General features: G+C 41.6%; 1 protein-coding gene across 1 annotated transcript; it reads left to right on the top strand.

The window, feature by feature from the left end:
* Positions 1-13,637: 13,637 nt before the first annotated feature.
* LOC124116140 (protein FAM133-like) lies at positions 13,638-22,370 on the top strand. The gene is made up of 8 exons (XM_046477362.2): positions 13,638-13,795; positions 16,272-16,369; positions 17,534-17,611; positions 17,851-17,913; positions 18,518-18,570; positions 19,670-19,720; positions 20,941-21,024; positions 22,251-22,370. The coding sequence occupies exons 2-8, from the start codon at positions 16,318-16,320 to the stop codon at positions 22,299-22,301; spliced, it is 432 nt and encodes a 143-aa protein (XP_046333318.1). The 5' UTR covers positions 13,638-13,795; positions 16,272-16,317; the 3' UTR covers positions 22,302-22,370.
* Positions 22,371-23,046: the final 676 nt, after the last annotated feature.

Here is a 23,046-nt window from a genome sequence, read left to right as displayed (position 1 = left end):
TGAGTGTGTGAAGGCCCTGAGTGTGTGAGGGGTGTTTTGAAGTGGTTGTTTCTGCCCGTCAAGGAGACATGAGAGTTGCATGCAGAACAAACAAACCCAAGCTGTGATATTTGGAGAGCTGCTGTGCATCAATGTTGGTGTCATTGTATATTGTCTATTATCAGGATCATATACTATTCAAAAGAAATTAAAGAACACCTGATTCTTTCATATTATTATAGTTAGTCCATCTTCCTGAGACAAGGGTGTTAACTGACGATAAAAATCCAGTTTTCAACCCTTGCTGAACTTGGCTGGAATTCTGTAGTTACATTTTGGCTGGACTAATGAGTCTATGCATAGACCAATCATAACTGCATAACGAACAAGACATCCGGTTCGTAAACAACATGGATTTCGGCCAACTGAAGGCTTTACAGAACATGTGTACTGCCAACTTGGCGTTGACAGATATTTTGCAAATCTTTTCATGTTTTTAATCAAGGTGCTCAAGTGATCTGATGCACTTCCCGAGGTAAGGCCTGTTATATCACAATATAGATCTTGATTATTGATCAGATAGTCTCGTCTGGGCGTGCAATTTTGTTTGAAGTAATTGCAAGTGACATGAGCTGGAATCTGATTGGTCAATAGGAGGGACATAGAAGGGACATAACTCATAATAGCCCCTGAGAGCGCAACGATTGAGCCTGGAAATTCCAGCCTCGTTCGGCAAGGGTGGAAACTGGACTATTATAGTCAGTTAATTCCCTTGCCTCAGGAAGATGTAGTTAGTCTGTCATGCCATTAACTATTATCTTACCTTACACATGAATGTCAGATTTTGTGAATGATTAACATGATTCTTAGGGCTTTTCTACTTGGCTTTCAGATTTTTTAATAAATCAATAAGTTAAAAAATACAACTAGAAAAAACACATTTTGTATCCAATGTTAGTATAATCACTTTGAGAAAAAATAAGATGAAATTAATCATGCTGTGAGAAATTTATTTCCCTTCCTCTATTGAGGGTTTGTTAAGTACTAAAATCAAATGTTTATAGTAGGATGTCTGTGTGGAACTTGAAAATAAATTTGTCATTTTGAAAATAGGTCTGATTTTGAGAGATTTTATTTATCAAATTCACATTTAAGACATTTAGTAGGCTGATCCATTAACCAAGTATTAAGAATGTGAATTAAGGATTAGAAATTATTTAATGCTGACTGACAGCAGAATATTCATAAAGTTTGCCATCAGTCATGCCAGCCTTCAACACTGAAGATGTTATGACTTATGGTCATTTTATTTGTATCACTCCATTAATTAACATTAAATCATATTAGATTGTGTGAAGGGATTCTTGTGATGCTTTAACCCCTGAAGATTCCGGGGTAGGACAGGTCTTCAGCATCCTATGCGTGTCGTAAAAGGCGACTATGCTTGTCATAAGAGGCGACTAATGGGATCGGGTGGTCAGGCTCGCTGACTTGGTTGATGCATGTCATCCTATCCCAATTGCTTGGATCCATGCTCATGATGTCAATCACTGGATTGTCTGGTCCAGACTTGAATATTTACAGACTGCCGTCATATAGCTGGAATATTGCTGAGTGCGGCGTTAAACAACAAACCAACTATAGATGCTTTAAGATTATTTAAGGAACATATTATTGACCAATATTTATGTACAAATTTTATGTGATATAATATCATTTTGTAGAAGTGAAATATACTATAAATGTTTCCACTGTCTAAATAATTAATGTTGTACTTCATAACTTTTCAACACGAAGACTGTATCCTGCCTATGGTTGTACATTGAAGGGAGATAATGGATGCAGAGCGTCATGGCCTCCAGGTGTCACTTTTGTGTACAGGTTATATACACTCTTATACAGACAAATCCCATTAATCCGACATTGTTGGTTGCATATGATGATGTTGGATTAACGAGTATGTCGGATAAACGAAATTAGGTAGTATCAACGTTCGTGATCGAAAATCAGACAACTACACGATAGAAACCGATTCTAACACGTTGCAATAAAAAAAAAAGAGGAAAAGGCAATATTCATATTGTTATGATACATTGTTAGCTGAATATGTTTTCTAATCATGCAACCTTTTCTAATCATGCAAGTTTAACACAATGTATGACTGAATCAAAAAAACTTTGTAAAGCATAGTCTGGAATGGAAGTCAGATTTAATCGGTTCCCATCATTAGTGTCGGATATGGCTGATTGTCGGATTAACGAGTATCAGATTAAAGAGACTTGACTTTATATTGAAGGGGGCACTGATGGAGGACAGTACCAGTGGCAGGCAATGTCCACAAATATCTGTCAGCATAGGACTGGGCATCTTCCCGAGGCAAGAGAGTTAACTGACTATAAAAGTCCAGTTTCCACCCTTGCCGAACTAGGCTGGTATTATGGAGTTACCTTTTAGCTGGACTAACGAGTCTATGCATAGTCCAATCAAAATCGCGCACCGAAATCGAAATCCTTTTCGTAAACTTCCATGCAGATTTCGGTCGATTGCAGGATTTGCACGGCATGTGCATTGCCAACTCGTTGTCAACAGATATTTTCCAAATCTTTTCAAGTTTTTGATCTAGGTGCTCACGTGATTTGATGCGCTTCGCGATGTAAGACCCGTATTCTCACAGTATAGATCTTAATTGTCAATCAGATCGTCTTGACTGGGCGCCACCATTTTGTTTGAAGCATACGAAGCAAGCAAAACGAGAGGTGGAATGTGCTTGGTCAATAGGAGAGGCATAGAAGGGGCATAACTCGTAACAGCCACTGGTGGCGCTACGATCGAGCCCAGGAATTCCAGCCTAGTTCAGCAAGGGTGGAAACTGTACTTTTAAAGTCAGTTAACTCTCCTGCCTTGGGAAGATGAGGACTGGGGCATTTTCAGACACCTGTGTTGACAAATACAGTCAAGTCTTGTTAATCCAACACTCATTAATCCGTCAATCAGCTTTATCCGACACTAATGAAGGGAACCGATTAAATCAGTGCTATTTAGACCTGTTAATCCGACAATCTCGCACTTCCGACGCACCTAATTTGCAATAAATTACCGAAATCACTTATTAATCAGTCCCGTTAATCCAACACAGTGATCAGCGTACTCCGTGGTAATCTGCCTGCGAGTACCCGTGTTTTGATGCGAGACGAGATGGCTGGTAGCTGCATATTACAATGGGTGCAGAGATAAACCATCTTAACAGTTAACAATAAACAATTAATGAACAGTTAGTGTTTGTATCGTTATCTATCGAGTAGTTGTCCGATTTTCGATCCTGAACGTTGATACCACTTCGTTTAGCCGACATAATCATTAATCCGACATAATCATATGCAACCAATCATCTCGGATTAATAGGACTTGACTGTATTTGGCAAAGTTGATATTTGAGGTCTCTGAAGTTGATTGTCACTGTATCTACTTCCCATTCCACAAAGCAAAGGCAGATCCAGAGAGGGGATCCAGGGGGTCCAGAGAGGGGATCCAGAGAGGGGATCCAGGGGGTCCTCCTTTTGAAAACCAAATGTAGTATGTTGTAGGCAGTAAAATTATCTGAGACAGGACGTTGATATCTTGGACCCCTCCCTATATAAATGCTGCATTGACCCTTGCAAAGCGATAATGAGTTTATGTTGAAATATTGGAGTTAGGACAGTCATAGTGCTAAGATCACTTTGTGGGACAAGGTCCAGAGGTTCCACTAAGTGATTGTAGTTCTGAGGTGATTGTAATCCCATACTTTTAACGTACTTTACGACTGTTCTGGCGCTACGATCACTTTATGGAATGGGGCCCAGGTTATCAAGGGATCAGAATTCAATGTCAGGTTCGAAACAATTGAGACCAGAGCCCATGCTTAGTGATACAAATACTGTAAATCATTGATATTGTACATGAGTTCAAAGTCTTGATGCTAAGATTGTTTTATGCAAGTGGGTCCTGGCTTAGAGAGCTCCAAAGTACTGAAGATTTGTAGTAATTTATCTATACATGAAAGCTACATTAACCAAAGCAGCCCCCCTGGGTTACACTAGGTCTTCAGCAACCGATGCTTGTAAGGGGCGACTGACGTGATCGGGTGGTCAGATTTACTGCCTTGGTTGATGCATGTTATCATATCCCAATTGCAAAGATCAGTGCTCATGATGTCAAGTACTGGATTCTCTGGTCCAGACTGGATTATTTACTGACTACCATTGTAAATAAATTAGATGGAATATTGCTGAGTGCGGTCCTGAACAAACAAACAAACAAACAAACACAAAGAAATCTTACCACTAAGGCTGTTGTGAGGACCAACAAGCGTTATGGGACTGGTTGCCATGGTTACAGTTCCTGTCAGTAACAGTACTGGTATTGCCTGATTGGTTAGTGAGGTTTGACAGGATTGATGTAATTGATAATCAAGGAATAAACCACTGTGATTGTTGCATTACGATGTCTCCATGTTTTATTTCACAACTATATGTGCGGACATGTTTAATGTAAGTTTTTATTTTTTGCTCAGTCAGTCATAGCTGAAGTAAGAATAGTCTTCACTTTACATAATTATGCAACCCGCTGTGGAACAAGCATGTGTCATTGTAAGTCATCCATCCACGTCTTCCAAAAACGTTTCACGGTCGACTTCATCTTGTCTTGAAAGTGCTTGACAGAGTCACTGCAAATTTGTGTAGATGTTTGTTACTGAAGTGATCTCTAGTTTGTTCAGGGTTGCAATGTCACTATGACAACCTGGTAGCTCTCCTGCTTCATACTGCCAAAAGGGGGCACGGGTGGCCCAGTCGTCTAAAGCGCCGCGATTCGCAGTGCAGAGTTGCGTCATTTGGGCACGCCAGAAACCTATGATTGTGGGTTCGAATCACGGTTCACCCCGTTTATGTTTCTAGGTTTTTCAGCACCATACCCGTGCTCGTGGGTTTCACCGAAGTGGTAAACGTCTGAGACCTGCATCACTTCGGGCTTTCCTCTCTCATTAAGCTGACACGCGGTGATATAACTGGAATAATGTTAAAAAGCGGCGTTAAACCCAACTCACTCACTTGTTTTTGTTGTTTAAAGCCTCACTCAGCAGTATTTCGGCTATATGATGGCTAACTCACTCATCATGCCAGGTAACCAACTGACTCGCACTTTCGATTTGGACCTGTCTCTCTCACCACTATTCTGTCACATTTGACTTGATATTTCATAAGTAAATTCAGTCTCTGCAATGGTTGGTGTAGTAATTGTCTGTCATTCCTATAGTTTTCAACTGCCTCCGTGGTCTAGTGGTAGAGCGTCCACCCAGAGAGTGGAAGGTCCGAGGTTCAATCCCCGGCCGCATCATACCAAAAGATGGTACTTGTTGTTACCCTGTCTGGCGTTCGGTATTGAGGGGCTAAAAAAAGGACTGGTCGGCTCGGAGTCAGTATACTGTGTCTGAGTGGGGTATTCATGTTAAACTGCAGCATGGTATCTCAGTGTGCTAGCACTATAAATCGGCATCAGTCCGGACTAGTACAAGCAGCCACACACACACGTGCATGTTCATGCACGTCGCTATATAAGTGCAATAATCTTCGATGCGACGTTAAACCCAGTTTCACCTCACCTCACCTCATATAGTTTTCTGCCTTGAATCCACAAGATTCATGAAACTTAGCATGGAAAGGAATGTATTTCTATCATTGAAATTGCTACTATGAATCTGATTATTTCAAACAAGGAAAACTTACTCTGGTAGTCTGAAAAATCAGTAATGCCTAAAGTATCATGTGCAGGATAAAACACGAGTGAGGGGTCTATGAATGGCATTTATAAGTGAAACACATAAGGAAGAGTGTGTCTGAAATATAAAATTGTTGATAAATATTGTTTCAAATTTTCCTTTGCTTTATAAGTAAAATAAAACACTCAACCCAGGAGAAAGGAAAAAGTCTTCGGCTATTTTTTCCAGACCCATCATGTTTACATTCTCAACCTAACCCTCTCAGTCGTAAGGAAGATAATTTATGGATGTCAACTTCTTTATTATGAGGAACAAAACGTTTGGAGTATATTCTTACTCCTTCATCAGGTGAATAAATGCTGTGAAGCAGAGAACATATGTACCGTATTCGACGTAATAAGTGCTTCGCTCTAAAAAGCGCCCACGGCGATATTTGCTGATATATAGCCTATTAAACAATCCTAATTAGCACCCCTTCCGATTGATCAATGTACACAAGACTTATATATTCGCGTATATGCACACTCGTGTGTTATAAGGACCCTTAATTATGGGCAATTAAATTCTGGAAAAATATATCTGTCATACATAAACATTTCAGACTGTCACCATAAACCATGAAATTTATCTTTTAACTCTGTTTTTTTTCCACCTAAATAATATTCTAATAAGAGTCCCCTATTTCTAATTTTGAGAGCGCCCTGGGCGCTTATTACGTCGAATACTATAGTCTACATAGTAAAGGTACATATAATAATGCTGATGCAACACAACACAACACAAAGTGAATCTTGTAGCTGGTTCCAACATGACACAATGTAGCTTAATCAGTACACTACAAATGTGATTTAAGATATTTATATATGTTTTAACATTCACTAAATTATTTTATCATTAAAAAAAACAAATATGTAACAAGAATCTGGTAACAAAATAAATATTTTTCATAAATAATTATCACATTTTTTTGTGAGCACCAGTATGTTATAAAAAATACATGCTAAAAGTAGCTAAAATACATGTTTTTAATAAGTTTCATGTAAATGTTCATGGAGATAACAATTTAGCAAATGCATCAAAAGGCATTTTTTAAAACATTCTTGCCTCCTAGGTGCAAATGTTGTGGTACTTCTTCGAGGTCTTGGCTTTTAGTCTAAAGAAGAAATAGCAGATTGTTCCCTCTTCTCACTGCCAGCAGCCCACTTCCTGCCATTGTCTCCTGTCCCCTTGCCTATATCCCCCTTGCTTCTACACTCCCTATTCTTTCTACACCTCCTCCTTCTACACCACCCCCTACATCACTTCCTCCTACACCACTTCCTTCTACACCTCCTCCTTCTACACCTCCCCCTACACCACTTCCTTCTACACCTCCTCCTACACCACTTCCTCCTACACCACTCCTTCTACACCTCCTCCTTCTACACCTCCTCCTACACCACTTCCTCCTACACCACTTCCTTCTACACCTCCTCCTTCTACACCTCCTCTTTTACACCACTTCCTTCTTCACCTCCTCCTTCTACACCTCCTCCTTCTACACCTCTTTCTACACCTCCTCCTTCTACACCTCCTTCTACACCACTCCTTCTACACCTCCTCCTTCTACACCTCTTTCTACACCACTTCCTTCTTCACCCCCTCTTTCTACACCTTCTCCTTCTACACCACTTCCTCCTACACCCCCTCCTTCTACACCTCCTCTTTCTACACCACTTCCTTCTTCACCCCCTCCTTCTACACCTCCTTCTTCTATGCTGCCTCCTTCTACACCTCCTCCTTCTACACCTCCTCCTTCTACACCACTCCTTCTACACCTCCTCCTTCTACACCACTCCTTCTACACCTCTTTCTACACCACTCATTCTACACCTCCTCCTTCTACACCACTTCCTCCTACACCACTCCTTCTACACCTCCTTCTACACCTCCTCCTTCTACACCTCCTCCTTCTAAACCTCCTCCTTCTACACCACTTCCTCCTACACCACTCCTCCTACACCTCCTCCTCCTACACCACTTCCTCCTACACCACTTCCTTCTACACCTCTTCCTTCTACACCTCCTCCTACACCACTTCCTCCTACACCTCCTCCTTCTACACCTCCTCCTTCTACACCACCTCCTTCTACACCACTTCCTCCTACACCACTTCCTTCTTCATCACCTCCTTCTACAACTCCTCCTTCTACACCACCTCCTTCTACACCACTTCCTCCTACATCACTTCCTTCTTCACCTCCTCCTACACCACCTCCTTCTACACCTCCTCCTTCTACACCACCTCCTACACCACTTCCTCCTACACCACTTCCTTCTTTACCTCCTCCTTCTACACCACCTCCTTCTACACCACTTCCTCCTACACCACTTCCTTCTTCACCTCCTCCTTCTACACCACCTCCTTCTACACCACCTCCTTCTACACCACTTCCTACTACACCTCTACCATCTACAACTCCTCCTTCTATGCCACTTCCTTCTAGATCTCATTGTTCTATGCTGCCTCCTTCTACACTCCCTACTCTTTCTCCTACTCCCTACTCCTTCTACACCACCTCCTTCTACACCTCCTCCTACACCACCTCCTTCTACACCTCCTCCTAAACCACTTCCATCTACACCTCCTCTTTCTACACCACTCCTTCTACACCTCCTCCTAAACCACTTCCATCTACACCTCCTCCTTCTACACCACCTCCTACACCACTTCCTCCTACACCACTTCCTTCTTTACCTCCTCCTTCTACACCACCTCCTTCTACACCACTTCCTCCTACACCACTTCCTTCTTCACCTCCTCCTTCTACACCACCTCCTTCTACACCACCTCCTTCTACACCACTTCCTACTACACCTCTACCATCTACAACTCCTCCTTCTATGCCACTTCCTTCTAGATCTCATTGTTCTATGCTGCCTCCTTCTACACTCCCTACTCTTTCTCCTACTCCCTACTCCTTCTACACCACCTCCTTCTACACCTCCTCCTACACCACCTCCTTCTACACCTCCTCCTAAACCACTTCCATCTACACCTCCTCTTTCTACACCACTCCTTCTACACCTCCTCCTAAACCACTTCCATCTACACCTCCTCCTTCTACACCTCCTCCTTCTACACCTCCTCCTACACCACCTCCTTCTACACCTCCTCCTAAACCACTTCCATCTACACCTCCTCTTTCTACACCACTCCTTCTACACAACTCCTTCTACACAACTCCTTCTACACCACCTCCTTCTACACCTCCTCCTTCTACACCTCCTCCTACACCACCTCCTTCTACACCTCCTCCTAAACCACTTCCATCTACACCTCCTCTTTCTACACCACTCCTTCTACACAACTCCTTCTACACCACTCCTTCTACACCACCTCCTTCTACACCTCCTCCTACACCACCTCCTTCTACACCTCCTCCTAAACCACTTCCATCTACACCTCCTCTTTCTACACCACTCCTTCTACACACCTCCTCCTACACCACCTCCTTCTACACCTCCTCCTAAACCACTTCCATCTACACCTCCTCTTTCTACACCACTCCTTCTACACAACTCTTTCTACACCACTCCTTCTACGCCACTCCTTCTACACCACTCCTTCTACACCTCCTCCTTCTATGCCACTTCCTCCTACACCTCCTTCTTCTATGCTGCCTCCTTCTACATCTCGTTCTATGCTGCCTCCTTCTACACCTCCTCTTATACACCTTCTCCTCCTATACTCCCCATTCTTTTTTACACCTCCTCCTGTGCCTCCTCCTTCTACACTCCCTACTTCTAAACCTCCTTCTATATCCCCTCATTTTACACTTCCTTCTACACCTCATTCTATATCCCAACCTACGTTCCTCCTCCTCCTCCTTCTACACTCCCTACTTCTAAACCTGCTTCTATATCCCTTCATTTTACACTTCTACACCTCCTTCTATACCTCCTCTACGTTACTCCTCCTTCTACACCTCTTACATCTACACCCTTCTTCCACATCCCCTCCCGCACCTCCTCCTTCTACACTCCCTTCTTCTATGCTGCCTCCTTCTACACCCTCTTCTACACCTTCTTCTACACTCCCCCTTCTTTCTTCACCTCCTTCTACACCTCATTTTATACCTCCTCCTACGTTCCTCCTTCTTCTACATTCCTCCTCCTTCTACACCTCTTCCTTGTACACATTTCTTCCACATCGACCTTTTGCACCGCCTCCTACTACGTTCCTCCTCCTTCTCCTGCACCTCTTCCTTGTACACCCTTCTTCCACATCCCCTCCTCCTTCTACACCTCCGTCTACACCGTCTTCTACAACTCCTCCGTCTATACCCCCTCCTTCCACTACCTGTTTTTTTAAACCTCCTTCTACATCCCCCCTTCTATACATCCTCCGTTTACACTTCCTCCTTACACAACCCCTCCTCCTACGCCTCCTCCTCCTCTGGGTCGACTTCAAGTCCCCAAATATCTATCATCTTATCCTCTGCGTCCTGTTGAAGCTGATAAGGTGTCTCTAGCATCAAATCCACGACCGGACTAATGTCAGACCACAGCGCACCTGCTGGTAAGTTGAAGTCTTCCTGCCAGCTGAGGCTGTTGCCCTCAGTATTGTCTCCCCTCTCACGTCCCTCCATCCAGGGATAGACACGATCACTAGTCCGTTAGTCCAAGACAAGTGAAAATCTAGATGGACTAGTTGTTTCATCCAAAAGTCATGTTATTATACATAACCCCTAGCCCGAGAGATACCACTCGGATCCTGCCAGGCGGAATAGGTAACTTGGGTGACTTACTGGAGCTTCTTGGTGTCCTCCTGGGCGTCCTCCTGGTTGTTGTCCTGGGTGTCCTCCTGTGTGTTCTCCTGTTCTCAGTGTCCTCCTGTTCATACATTAATACTGTTCAGGCAATTACTCTGGAGAGAGGGGCGGTCGGGTAGCCTAGTGGCTAAAGCGTTCGCTCGTCACGCCGAAGACCCGGGTTCGATTCACGACATGGGTACAATGTGTGAAGCCCATTGCTGGTGTCCCCCGTCGTGATATTGCTGGAATATTGCTAAAAGCGGCGTAAAAGCATACTCACTCACTCACGCCTCCAAACCTCCAAACCAAGGCCATAGGTAGTACGTATTGCCAACAAGACCTGAAACGGGAAAGGACAGGAAGGAGGGGGCAATATATTACTCTTAGTTCATACTCCAGTCGGGCTGGGAGTTGTTTCCCTTTGTATAAATGCCCACAAGGTCCTACCCAGCGCGTGACAGATTTCTTTGCAGATCCTGGTAAGTAACACATGTTACATGTGCCTCGAAAATGAACGGATCCAACTGTTCATATGAAGTTGTGGCATCTTGTATGTGTTTGAGGGACAACGGACGTCCGGTATATGGATATTGGTTTTATCCAATACATATGTATCTTTTCAAGCATGTTATACAAATAAGAAATTAACCACACTTAAAACAAACGTAGTTTGTGTTGATATTGTCGATCACATCAACCTGAAGACTTTAAACATTAAGTAGTCCTGAAATACCGTTAGAATTAAAAAGAAGTCCAGATTTCATATTTCCTTCATGTATAAAGATGGACTTTTTGAAACAATAGAACTTAGGAATTTCCTCTATATATCTGATCTTTATGAATAGAAACAGGCATCCTTAGGACAAGCATAGTCGCCGCTTACGGAATGGATGGTTCGCTATATAACCCGGATATTCACGGGTATTGAATATACTAGATGTGAAGGTGGTAGGAACAGTTACTTTGAATCTGAGGGGTATTATATACAAATGATATAATTCTGTTCATGTAAGTACAGGTATAACGCAATAACATATTGTCAATATATACACACACGTTAGGGTGACATCAATAATATATTCATTTCCATGTTAAACGAGGGAAACAAAGACATTTAATTCATTTGTTGTTTTTAATAGACATGTTATTGATTTGTTGTTTTAATACTCTGGACCCGTGAAGATCCGGGTAGAGAATAGGTCTTCAGCAACCCATGCTTGTTGTAGATCGATGCTGTTGAGCTCAATCACTGGATTTTCTGTCACTCAGAGTAATACTGAACTGTAGGCGCTTTGTGGTTTAAGATAGAAACTTTAATTTTGAGAATAAAGTGATACAATGATAATGAAGACAAAGTACACGTAAACTGTAGCATGTCACATTTCTACCTCAAGAAAGAGAAGTCAGGTTATGCAGAACCTAGGGAAGCGATACAAGATGAAATATTTTCAAGCATGATTGTACTTACAGTGACGAAACCAGGTGTGTGACCATGCTTAGTCTGCTTCAAGTGACGATAGGACTATTAATAAGCAAGGAAAATAGTTCTATGGATATGCAACTTCTTTATTAATAGTAATACGACTTTAACAAAGTTATTTTTATAGTTTGCATTCACCGGTGTGCAGGGAAGAAAAGGTTATGTAGGTGTGGTTTGGAAACGGCAATTCATTTAACAAAAACAAACTACATTTGTCAGAATGTACAACAGTCCCAATAGAAATTCAAATTTATTTTCATCTAATGCATTGACACCAGATCAAGGAAGCATGGAACGGCTCCTTCAGTGAATGTCTCTAGGATGTTGTATGCTTTGAAAGCACTTTTAGGTACATAACAAAGAGTTATGAAATGTTATGTCGCCCAATACACGCATACACGCCACGCTGATAACAACCCATCCACACCAACACCATCTTCCCGAGGCAAGAGAGTTAACTGACTATAAAAGTCCAGTTTCCACCCTTGCCGAACTAGGCTGGAATTCCTGGGCTGGATCGTAGCGCCGCCAGTGGTTATTACAAGTTATGTCCATTCCTCTCCTATGGACCAATCAGATTCCACCTCTCGTACCACTTGCATTTGTTTCAAACGAAATGGCGGCGCCCAGTCAAGACGATCTGATCGATAATGAAGACCTATATTGTGATAAAATGGGTTTTACATCACGAAGTGCATCAAATCACGCGAACACCTTGATTAAAAACATGAAATGATTTGAAAAATATCTGTTGACAACGAGTTGGCAGTGCACATGTTTTGCAAATCCTGCAATCGACACGACAGTTTGCGAACCGGTTTTCGATTTCGGTGCGCGATTGTGATTGGACTATGCATAGACTCGTTAGTACAGCCAAAATGTAACTTTATTACACAAGCCTAGTTCGGCAAGGTTGGAAACTGGACTTTTATAGTCAGTTAACTCTCTTGCCTCGTGAAGATGCACCAACACTGTCTAGGCTCACAGTGCAGGACATAAGATTTTACAATGGTGAATGAGGTTTTAGTGGTTCGGGGAATTAAGTTTGTTTTAGCTACTTGTTATTTTCTCAATATCTTCTTTATATTAAATGTAGTAAGTATCTGCAGTTGAAATGGATATTTTATTTACACGGGAATATCTTGTTCCAACATGCGATGTGTATGTAATGTTACATGTTACATGACACTGTGGCAACTCACTTCCTTATCGTATCCCATATTCTACGGTCATACAAAGGGAATATTATGATTTGCAGGAAATTGGTAATAATTGTACATGTTGTGCGACCCGAGAAGATCCAGGGTAGATAGTTCTTCAGCATCCAATGCTTGTGGTAAAAGGCGACTAACGGGATCGGGTGGTCAGGCTCGCTGACTTGGTTGATGCATGCCATCGTATCCCAATGGCGTAGATTGATGCTCATGATGTCAATCACTGGATTGTCTGGTCCAGACTCGATTATTAACAGAACGCCGTCACATAGCTGGAATAATGCTGAACGTTAATGTGATAGAGATAATTCATTTCATCACATGATGAACCAGCCCCATTTGCGGCCCGGCTTCTATTGTTGTGGAAAAAGCGTATGACCTGGCGTCAATATTATAGGTCGGTGTGTACTGGAACATGACGTCTAATAGAGGCAATGTGGTATTTTCAATCAGCGTAAATGCTCAATCACCAAGGGCGAATAACTCTAACCTTCGATTATAGCTGTTGATTATGTCCCCCTGAGTGAGACATCAGACCGCTGTACGTGTTGTTCGTCAGACTAACATGCAGGTAAGTAAGAGAATATATACACCGAAACGTCGGCTGTCTTAACACTTCGAAGTAAGCTTCTACAATGTTGCAACCTTGTTTCAGGAACTGGCGCAAGTAGAGGGGAGTCATTGTACATATGTCATAATATGTGTTCTTGTAAAAAATGTATCGAGTGCTTTGAGTTTGAAAATTAAAACATTCTTGAGTCAAGCATAGCCCTCCATAGTCATAATTTTTAAGCTCTTCATGACATGTGGCGATGCTGTTCATCATAATGAAAGAAAAAATCCAAGGTTGTTTCAGTTCTAGTCAGGGTTGATGACACGGCCTTCGTGTAAACAAATGGTTGACAACATACCGTATTTCCTCTATCAAATTTAGGAGACCGGTGTCTTTTGTAGATTATTGCGCGGAATGTCCGCTGGATTGTCTGGGCAGGACTCCATTATATTACAAGCCACCATGATATAGCTGGAATACTATTAACAACAAACAGACCTAGTTCCGACTGAAATGTTAATTTGCTAAGTGTAATCCCACGGACTTGTATAACAAGGGTAAAATAGGTCCGTGGTAATATCAATGATGGCTTCAGATTAGGTCACCAAATAGATGGTTTCTTACTAAGTTGAATCATGGATGATTTCTACATCACACAATTTTTGGACTACAGTATAATTACTGAGATGAATGATAAATAAATGAATAAATAAATGTAATATCATCATTAAAATACAAATAGTTTGAGACTCGTGAAGATCCAGGGTAGAATAGGTCTTCAGCAACCCTTCTTCTGCTGAGTGCGGCGTAAAACAACAAACAAACAAACAAACAACAAATAGTTTGAACAGCAGTTTTGAAGCTATATCAAGATCTGTTCACATTCTGTCAGCATTGATCAGGAACATATGTATACTACACAAAAGAAGTTAAGGAGCAACGGATTCTTTCATATTACATTCCAACTGTTTTAGTTACTTAATCTCTCATGTCATGTCATGACAGATAAACTACAATAATATGAATGGATCGGGTGTTTTTTAACTTCTTGTCAGTAGCATATATTGTTGGCCAGTCTGGAAGTAATGCATGACTCAGCAATGGATGTGCATTGTAGGGTTTACCTGTTGTTTGATTAATGTTGTTAAAAAATAGTCCGAATGTTGAAATAAAATATTCCTCATCCAGAGTCATAGTCTAGTTATTTAAAGACTTGTGTAGCAGCGCTTGGAATCAGATGGCATACTTACCCTGTTGGTGGGGTTAACTTCTTTGGTCATGTGAAAAAGGTCGACCTCGGATGCGAAGGACCTTGTTCCGAAATTCTATCACAGGACATGGAAATGTAATGGCCACAACAGTGGCATTGGTCATGTTTATAAAATTATGCAGCAAATAACATTCAGTGAATGATTGCTGCTCATATTTTGGCTACCCTCTGCAAAGATCCTGGTTACAATTGGTCATCAGCAACCCATGCTTGTTGTAAGAGGTGACTAACAGAATTGGGTGGTCAGACTCGCAGACTTGGTTAATGCATGTCATTGTATCCCATTGGCGAAGATCATGATGTCGGTCACTGGATTGTCTGGCCCAGACTCCCATTATTTTCAGAAGGACGTTCATGTAAATGGAATATTGCTGACTGTGGCGTTAAACAAAAACAAGAAAACACTAGGTGCACATTTTCATGTCAGTGCTTATGTGGATGGTAAGGAAAGGTCACTAAGACAATATATGTTGTCATAATTTAATAAATAAATAATGATCTGATTAAACTTGGAATTAGGTGATATAGTTTATCTGCTTGTAATTCACTGCATACAGATGGTATATCAATTGCAAACATGTCAAGTTAATGATCATCATAAACTTTTTGTTCGTTGCAAGATTATAGTAAGGTCTGATTACTAAATGGCCGCCAACATGTATGTTTATTGAAAAAGTGTGCATCATGTTCATAAGAAACTTTAAATCTTTATTTGAGCAATCGACCCGTGAAGATTCCGGTGTAGAATAGGTCTTAAGCAACCCATGCTTGCTGTAAAAGGCGGCTATGCTTGTCGTAAAAGGCGACTAATGGGATCGGGTGGTCAGGCTCGCTGACTTGGTTGATGCATGTCATCGATCCCATTTTGCTTGGATTGATGCTCATGATATTAACCACTGGATTGTCTGGTCCAGACTCGATTATTTACAGAATGCCGTCATATAGCTGGAATATTGCTGAGTGCGGCGTTAAACAACAAACTAACCAACCAACTATTTGAGCAATCGTAGAGAGATTTTGTAAAATACAGAAACAATGATATTGTCACTGGGAAGGGTCCCTTATTTAGGTCTTACTGCATCACAGCCTTAATATGCCAATTAGATGATGCTGAGAGATATTTCTACTGATATTTTTGATGAAGCAAAGAAACAAAATTCATATTTAGAAAATGTGTACGATGGACAGTTGTAATAAAAAATATAATTTTCCCCATTTTTGCAGATTGTCTAGAGTATTATGACAACATAAGCTGAACTTTGGAGACAATATGGAGTCTTCATCCCACTCTAGTAGGAGTAGGAGAGACAAGGAGGAGAGAGGTGAGTGCAGTGTAGGGAGCTCAGGTGGTATCCTGTGTAAGGAGAGGGGTAACAGGCAGTGTTGGGAGCTCTGATATATGTTGTTTGGAGGAGAGAAGCAAGGGGCAGGATAGGGAGCTCTGATGTATCCTGTGCAAGGCTGAGAGATGTCAGGAGCAGTGTAGGGAGCTCTGATGTTATCCTGTGCAAGGCTGAGAGATGTCAGGAGCAGTGTAGGGAGCTCTGATGTTATCCTGTGCAAGGCTGAGAGATGTCAGGAGCAGTGTAGGGAGCTCTGATATGTTATCCTGTGCAAGGCTGAGCGAGGTAAGGGGCAGTGTAGGGAGCTCTGATGTTATCCTTTGCAAGGCTGAGAGAGGTCAGGGGCAGTGTAGGGAGCTCTGATGTATCCTGTGCAAGGCTGAGAGAGGTCAGGGGCAGTGTAGGGAGCTTAAATGTTAACCTTGTGCAAGGCTGAGAGAGGTCAGGAGCAGTGTAGGGAGCTCTGATGTTATCCTGTGCAAGGCTGAGCGAGGTAAGGGGCAGTGTAGGGAGCTCTGATGTAGGTAGCCTGTGTAAGGAGGACAAAGGTATTAAGTGCAGTGTAGGGAGTTCATATGTGTAAGGAAGGTTTTGTTTGTGTATCAAAATGGTTTTGTTGGATTTGGCATTTTGTGAGGACTCGGAGGAGGAAAGAGATCAATGTTTCATCTGGTTAGGTACAGAATGTTTGCCATCTTTAAAGTATCAAGTATGGATGTCAAGAAAAAGTTGCCACATGGTACGATACATATCTCGATACAGAAGTCAAGATATGATACATATCTCGATACTGCATATACAATATTTTGTCTAGAAAACCCAGTCATTAGACTGGGAATTGAGCCCATATTCTCACTCACAAAAGTAAAGACAGACAACTGACTAATACCTATCGACATGACACTGAGATGTGAGAAAATAATTAGAAACAAACAAGTGTATGTACTGTATTATGGTTTCGCATCGGAAAGACGACCATGAAAGTTATGAGGAATTAAATAAATTGTTTGTACTTGCTAATTGATATCGATCGATAACAACATGGACTGTCGATATGGGCCTGTGAATTGATGCCAGGGTACCGTATTGTGCAAAGTTTGCTTAGTGATGCACCGATGTACCGGTAATTTCTCATTCATCCAGACATGAGGCCAGCCAAACGCAGACATGTGTCTAGTGACAGCAGCAGTGACGACACTGACTCCTCCTCTTCAGAATCAGGTAGGCTTACAACACACACAGCCATTCTGTCAAAGATCAGCAGAACTTTCATGCTCTGAGTTGTAGCAGCAGTGTGATGAAACAGCACGTATCATGACATGCGTTGTGATGAGTATTGTAATACTTTAAAAATTGAATGATTGACACTTGAAGTTAATGGAATCTGCTTTACAGATTTCTTTTGCTGATATTTTAAACTGTTATATTTATTTAAGTTACATTTAACCTTGTTTATTCAGATGTGGACAGACACAGGAAAAAAAAGAAAAGACACAGGGACTCCTCGGATTCTTCCTCATCAGGTGAGCTACAGTTCCTATTATACACACTGTGGCAATTGGGACGTCGCTTCACCCGATAAAGGACTGCCGAAAACCCACATCCTTAAACAACTGACTGTATTTGGGTAACACATGCTCTCACCCATCTTCAGCCATTTATTCTTGTGTGCTGTAGGCCCAGTGTTCTAATCTGCCACTAATTTTGTCCCTTAGCCTGCCAGGAGGATCTGCTGATTGTGGTTTGAATCCCTAGTTACTTCATGGTTACGATCCTTGGTTTGTCTGCACCATGCCCAGTTGTTTGGTTTTCACCAAAATGGTTTTAAGAGGCTAGGGCAAACCCAGTTTACTCTAATTTTGCAGAGAATAACTAGAAGTTTATGATGGAGTCAATCTCATTATTATTATCATCAAAGACATAGAGCTCCATTGTAATTTAGGACAACATATGCAAAGTAGAATAAAGTACAACCTACTTTATGGGCCATTTTCAAACGTAGGCAATAATGAAGGTCACTTACCATTGGTAAGCACTTAGTATCGAACTTAGAAAATAACTAAAGTTTTTCATCACAAGACACATTTTCTGCACTTTTATTTATGATGTTGTTTTTCTTTTCTACAGATGATAACCATCGCAGGAAGAGGAGCAAGAAACACCACAAGCATAAGCACAAGGTATTCAGAAAGTTTTTTACGAAGGAGCTGAAGATTTTTACCCCTTATAATATATTCCCCTTGGGGATCATGAATTGGAGAATAGGTCTATCATGCTTGTCGAAAGAGGCGGACCCCCTTCGTGGTCTAGTGGTAGAGCATCTGCCTGGAGAGCAGAAGGTCTGGAGTTTTGGGCTACACCATACCAAAAGACATTAAAAGATGGTGCTTGTTAGCCTGCCTGGCGCTCGGCATTCAGGGGCTTAAACAAGGACTGGTCGGATCGGAGTCAGTATACTGTGTCTGAGTGGGGTATTCATGTTAAACTGCATCATGGTATCTCAGAGATCTAGCACTGCAAGATCGGCATTAGTCCAAACAAACAAGTGCTGTAGGATCAACATTAGGCCAAACACACATGTGCTGTAGGATCAACATTAGGCCAAACACACATGTGCTGTAGGATCAACATTAGGCCAAACACACACGTGCATGCATGTTGCTATGTAAGTGCAATAATCTTGAACAAGGCTTTCACTTCCATTTCACCTCCCCAAAAGAGGCGAGTTGATGGATCAGAAGGTCTGGCTCTTTGACTTGGCTTATTGCGTGTCATCATACTTCAACAGAATTGTTTGTCTGGTCCAGACTCAAGTATTTACAGCCTGCTATCATGGCTTGAATATAGCTGGAGTGCAGCATTCAACAACCAACAAACCTTTTCCATGCGTACAGACTCATATTTTGTGAGAATTGTAAGTCAATACCTGATCAGTTTTCTGATTTTTAGGCAGATTTCTATTAAATGCCTTTTCCAAAAATAACTATGTATGTTCATGGCTATTTTTATAAGACAACTCCAAAACCAGGTTGGACTGAATAATCAATATATAACGACTGTGATTATATTGCTGAAATATTGATGATTTTTGCATAAAAACAACATTCACCTATTCACTTCTGACATGTTCTAAGAGCTATAAATAGGTTATTGACTCTCTCTGTTCGGTTTGTTACATCACTAACGATTGCCTCCCTTGTATTGGTATGTGACCTTGACCTGGCATCTGCTGTTTGACCTTTGACCTGGGTGATACATGGTGATGAAATCCTCCAACAGAAGAAGAAGAGAAAACACTCCAAGGACAAAGGACCAGTCCAGCTCTCTAAGGTAGTGTCCATCACCTGTTGGGATCTCACATACTTGGGGACAGCCATTTTGCCCAGGAGTAGGTCCGGCTGTCCCAATACATGATTAGGCTATAATAAATTATTTCCTAGATTTACATCCCTCCTTTTGTTGTACCCATGTACCAAGAGATGCAAACATTTATACATGTGTTCTCTTCATACTTAACTCACATGGGGGCACAGGTGCCCCTGTTGTCTAAGGCGCTGCAATTCACTATGCAGAGTTGCGTCCCTTGGGCACGCCAGAAACATATGATCGTGGGTTGAATCCCAATTCGCCCCGATTATGTTTCTAGGTTTGTCAGCACCATACCCATGATTATGAGTTTCACCACAGTGGTGAACGTCTAAGAGCTGCATCACTTCGGGCTTTCCTCCCCCAAGCTGACACTTGTTAAACCAACTCACTCACACCATCCACGTTGTCTAACCAGGCATTATCAGTCCTTCACAGTACATGTATATATAACTGATTACCCCCTTGTTCCATTATATGTAAAACTGCAAGCTCCTTCCCAGCGCATGACACCTTCATTACACTCTCAGTAACATCACTGCCTCCAGTGTGGGCGCGGCCATTACAAGAATCTTGAAATTTCCCCTCTAACCCCAAATCTAGTAACGTTTATACTTTTGTTTATGTCTTTGGGAATGCCATCATATTTCATTTTCAAAAGGTTTAACTCCCAAGCATGGTTGTGGCCACCTATCACAGTGGGGAGTTTTAACTGGTGGCAGCGATTGTATGGTGAGCTCCGCAAACGGGCTATCGCTGTGAGGAGCTTGGTAAAACTGTTGTCACTGACTACCTCCCTTGTTCCAGTATATGTAAAACCGTTGTCACTGACTACCTCCCTTGTTCCAGTATATGTAAAACCGTTGTCACTGATTACCTCCATTGTTCCAGTATATGTAAAACCGTTGTCACTGATTACCTCCCTTGTTCCAGTATATGTAAAACCGTTGTCACTGACTACCTCCCTTGTTCCAGTATATGTAAAACCGTTGTCACTGATTACCTCCATTGTTCCAGTATATGTAAAACCGTTGTCACTGATTACCTCCCTTGTTCCAGTATATGTAAAACCGTTGTCAATGACTACCTCCCTTGTTCCAGTATATGTAAAACCGTTGTCACTGATTACGTCCCTTGTTCCAGTATATGAAAACTGTTGTCACTGATTACCTCCCTTGTTCCAGTATATGAAGGAGAAGGGTGCCCGCAGTTCCATCTCGGGGAAGAAGATCAAGATGAAGGTGAAGAAGTCCAAGCACGATAAACAGGTGAGATTCAGCTCGATTATACACTGTGTCATTTGGGAAGTTGTGCTTGATGATGGAAAATTGTTGGCATGTCTCTTATGACAGGTAAAGTCTTAGGTATAAAATTCAAGAACAGGTCCAGAGCTTGTCAGACTTCAGATTCTAATGCAGGATCAGCAGATCCTGGTTTGGCTAAGGAGCGCAACTCTGAAACAACTATGTATATCCCAAAATAATGGTAGAACAGGAGATTGTTGCTATTTGACTGTAGTTTGAGATACTAACTACAATCTCATTAAAATCAGATCTCTTACTCCGATAGGATACTTCTCTCTGTAAGATTTGAAATCCTTTCATACTTTGATACGTCGCGTCAGACCGTAACGTAGGACCGAGGTAGACTAATGTACTTACTAGAATCCAAGATTGAGGATGAAAGTGAAGAACGGGATAACAACACTGTACTGTATTTCCTCTATAGGCCTGAAGCAATTTAAATGGCAAAATCAGCGCCAGGGCCCCGTTCAACAGAGCGATCTTAGTGCTACGTTGGTCGTAGGCCTATGATAAAGTATGGGAGTTACGACCAACTTAGAACTAAGATCGCTTTGTGGAATGGGGCCCAGGGTCTAAAAGCAACTAAATCACAGTCAGCTCCAGAGCTCATATTGGAGTACTTGTAACTCAGTATTGTTATCTTCTTTTTCTTTCACACAACAGTCATGTTTATTACAAGAAATACGGTTTGCGGTATTCCTGGTATTCTGCTGTTTCATTTGTTTTGGGTGCTCACATGTGTTAGTGGAAAAGTGTTTCATCATCACTCCGGGGTAGGCGAAGTGCAGCAGGCACTTGGATTTTATAATTGGATTCATTATTTTGGTTGTTTATCGTATCCATCCTCAGCTTCAAGGAGAGCAGTTGGTTGGAAGAACACAAATAAACTAATGTTTTTTTGATAAATGCCATTGCTTGAGAATACGCCTGATATGTTGTCCGTTGTGTAAGATTTGTAAGATAAATGGTTCTCAATTTGATAGTCTATTGTTCTATGTTTGAAACAGTTGCAGTATTGGGGTTGCGATTTTGAAGACCGAAAATAGGGCTTATCTGACAGAAAAACATATAGGCAGGCACTTCCCTTCTTCAAATATCATAACGATAATACACTATAAAGTAATAATAACTTATTAGGTTGGATATGGTAAACTGCCAAAATACATGTGTTTCAAACTGATCTCTTCCAGCGAGACAAGAACAGAGCCCAGCTGCTCCAGTTTCTGAATGATGCACTGTAAGATACGAAGACTTTGCTGCTAGACATTGTACTGCTGTCGGAAATTTATGTTATAAAGAATGGAATTCCATGTCCTTTGTTGTTTAAACGTCGATGAGTCTAAATGTTGATATATTAGACATTTGTGTGAGAGCTGCATGCCCATTAAATTAAGCACTGATAATCAAAATATGGTCTGAGTACCAACTTGCATTTTCAACATGCAGTGTTTCTGTGTTCTCGGGTATATAAACTGGACAAAATGGTTGATATTTACCAGACAATTATGGCTTGGATCATTCAATTCAAGGGCTGTCAGTACATGGGCCCATTTCATAAAGCGATCATAGCACTACGACTGTAATAAGTCTGTGTTAAAATATTCGAGTTACGATAATTATAGCGCAAAAATCACTTCATGAAACTGGGCCCTAGTGTCTGGCAGACATATGGTCATCGTAGCCCAGTTGCTCGATTATTTACGGACCGCCATCTTATAGCTGGAATATTGCTGAGTGCGGCGTCAAACAACAAACAAACAAACAAACAATCAATCACTGGATTGTCTTGTCCAGACTTGATTATTTACAGGCCACTGTTGTATTCCTGGAACATTGCCAAGTATGGTGTCAAACAATAAAACAAAATAAGAGCGTGAAACCATCCTCTGAGCAATATGAGTGATTAATGGGGCGGAAGATGCAAAGTGATATCATGGTGGCAAAAGGGTCCAGGGTACGTATCCTAATAGACTGGAGCTGACAGTC

The sequence above is a fragment of the Haliotis rufescens genome, unplaced genomic scaffold, assembly GCF_023055435.1.
Source record: "Haliotis rufescens isolate VD_foot unplaced genomic scaffold, xgHalRufe1.0.p SCAF_3, whole genome shotgun sequence".
NCBI lineage: Eukaryota > Metazoa > Mollusca > Gastropoda > Lepetellida > Haliotidae > Haliotis > Haliotis rufescens.
This window is presented reverse-complemented; position numbering and strand designations above follow the sequence as displayed.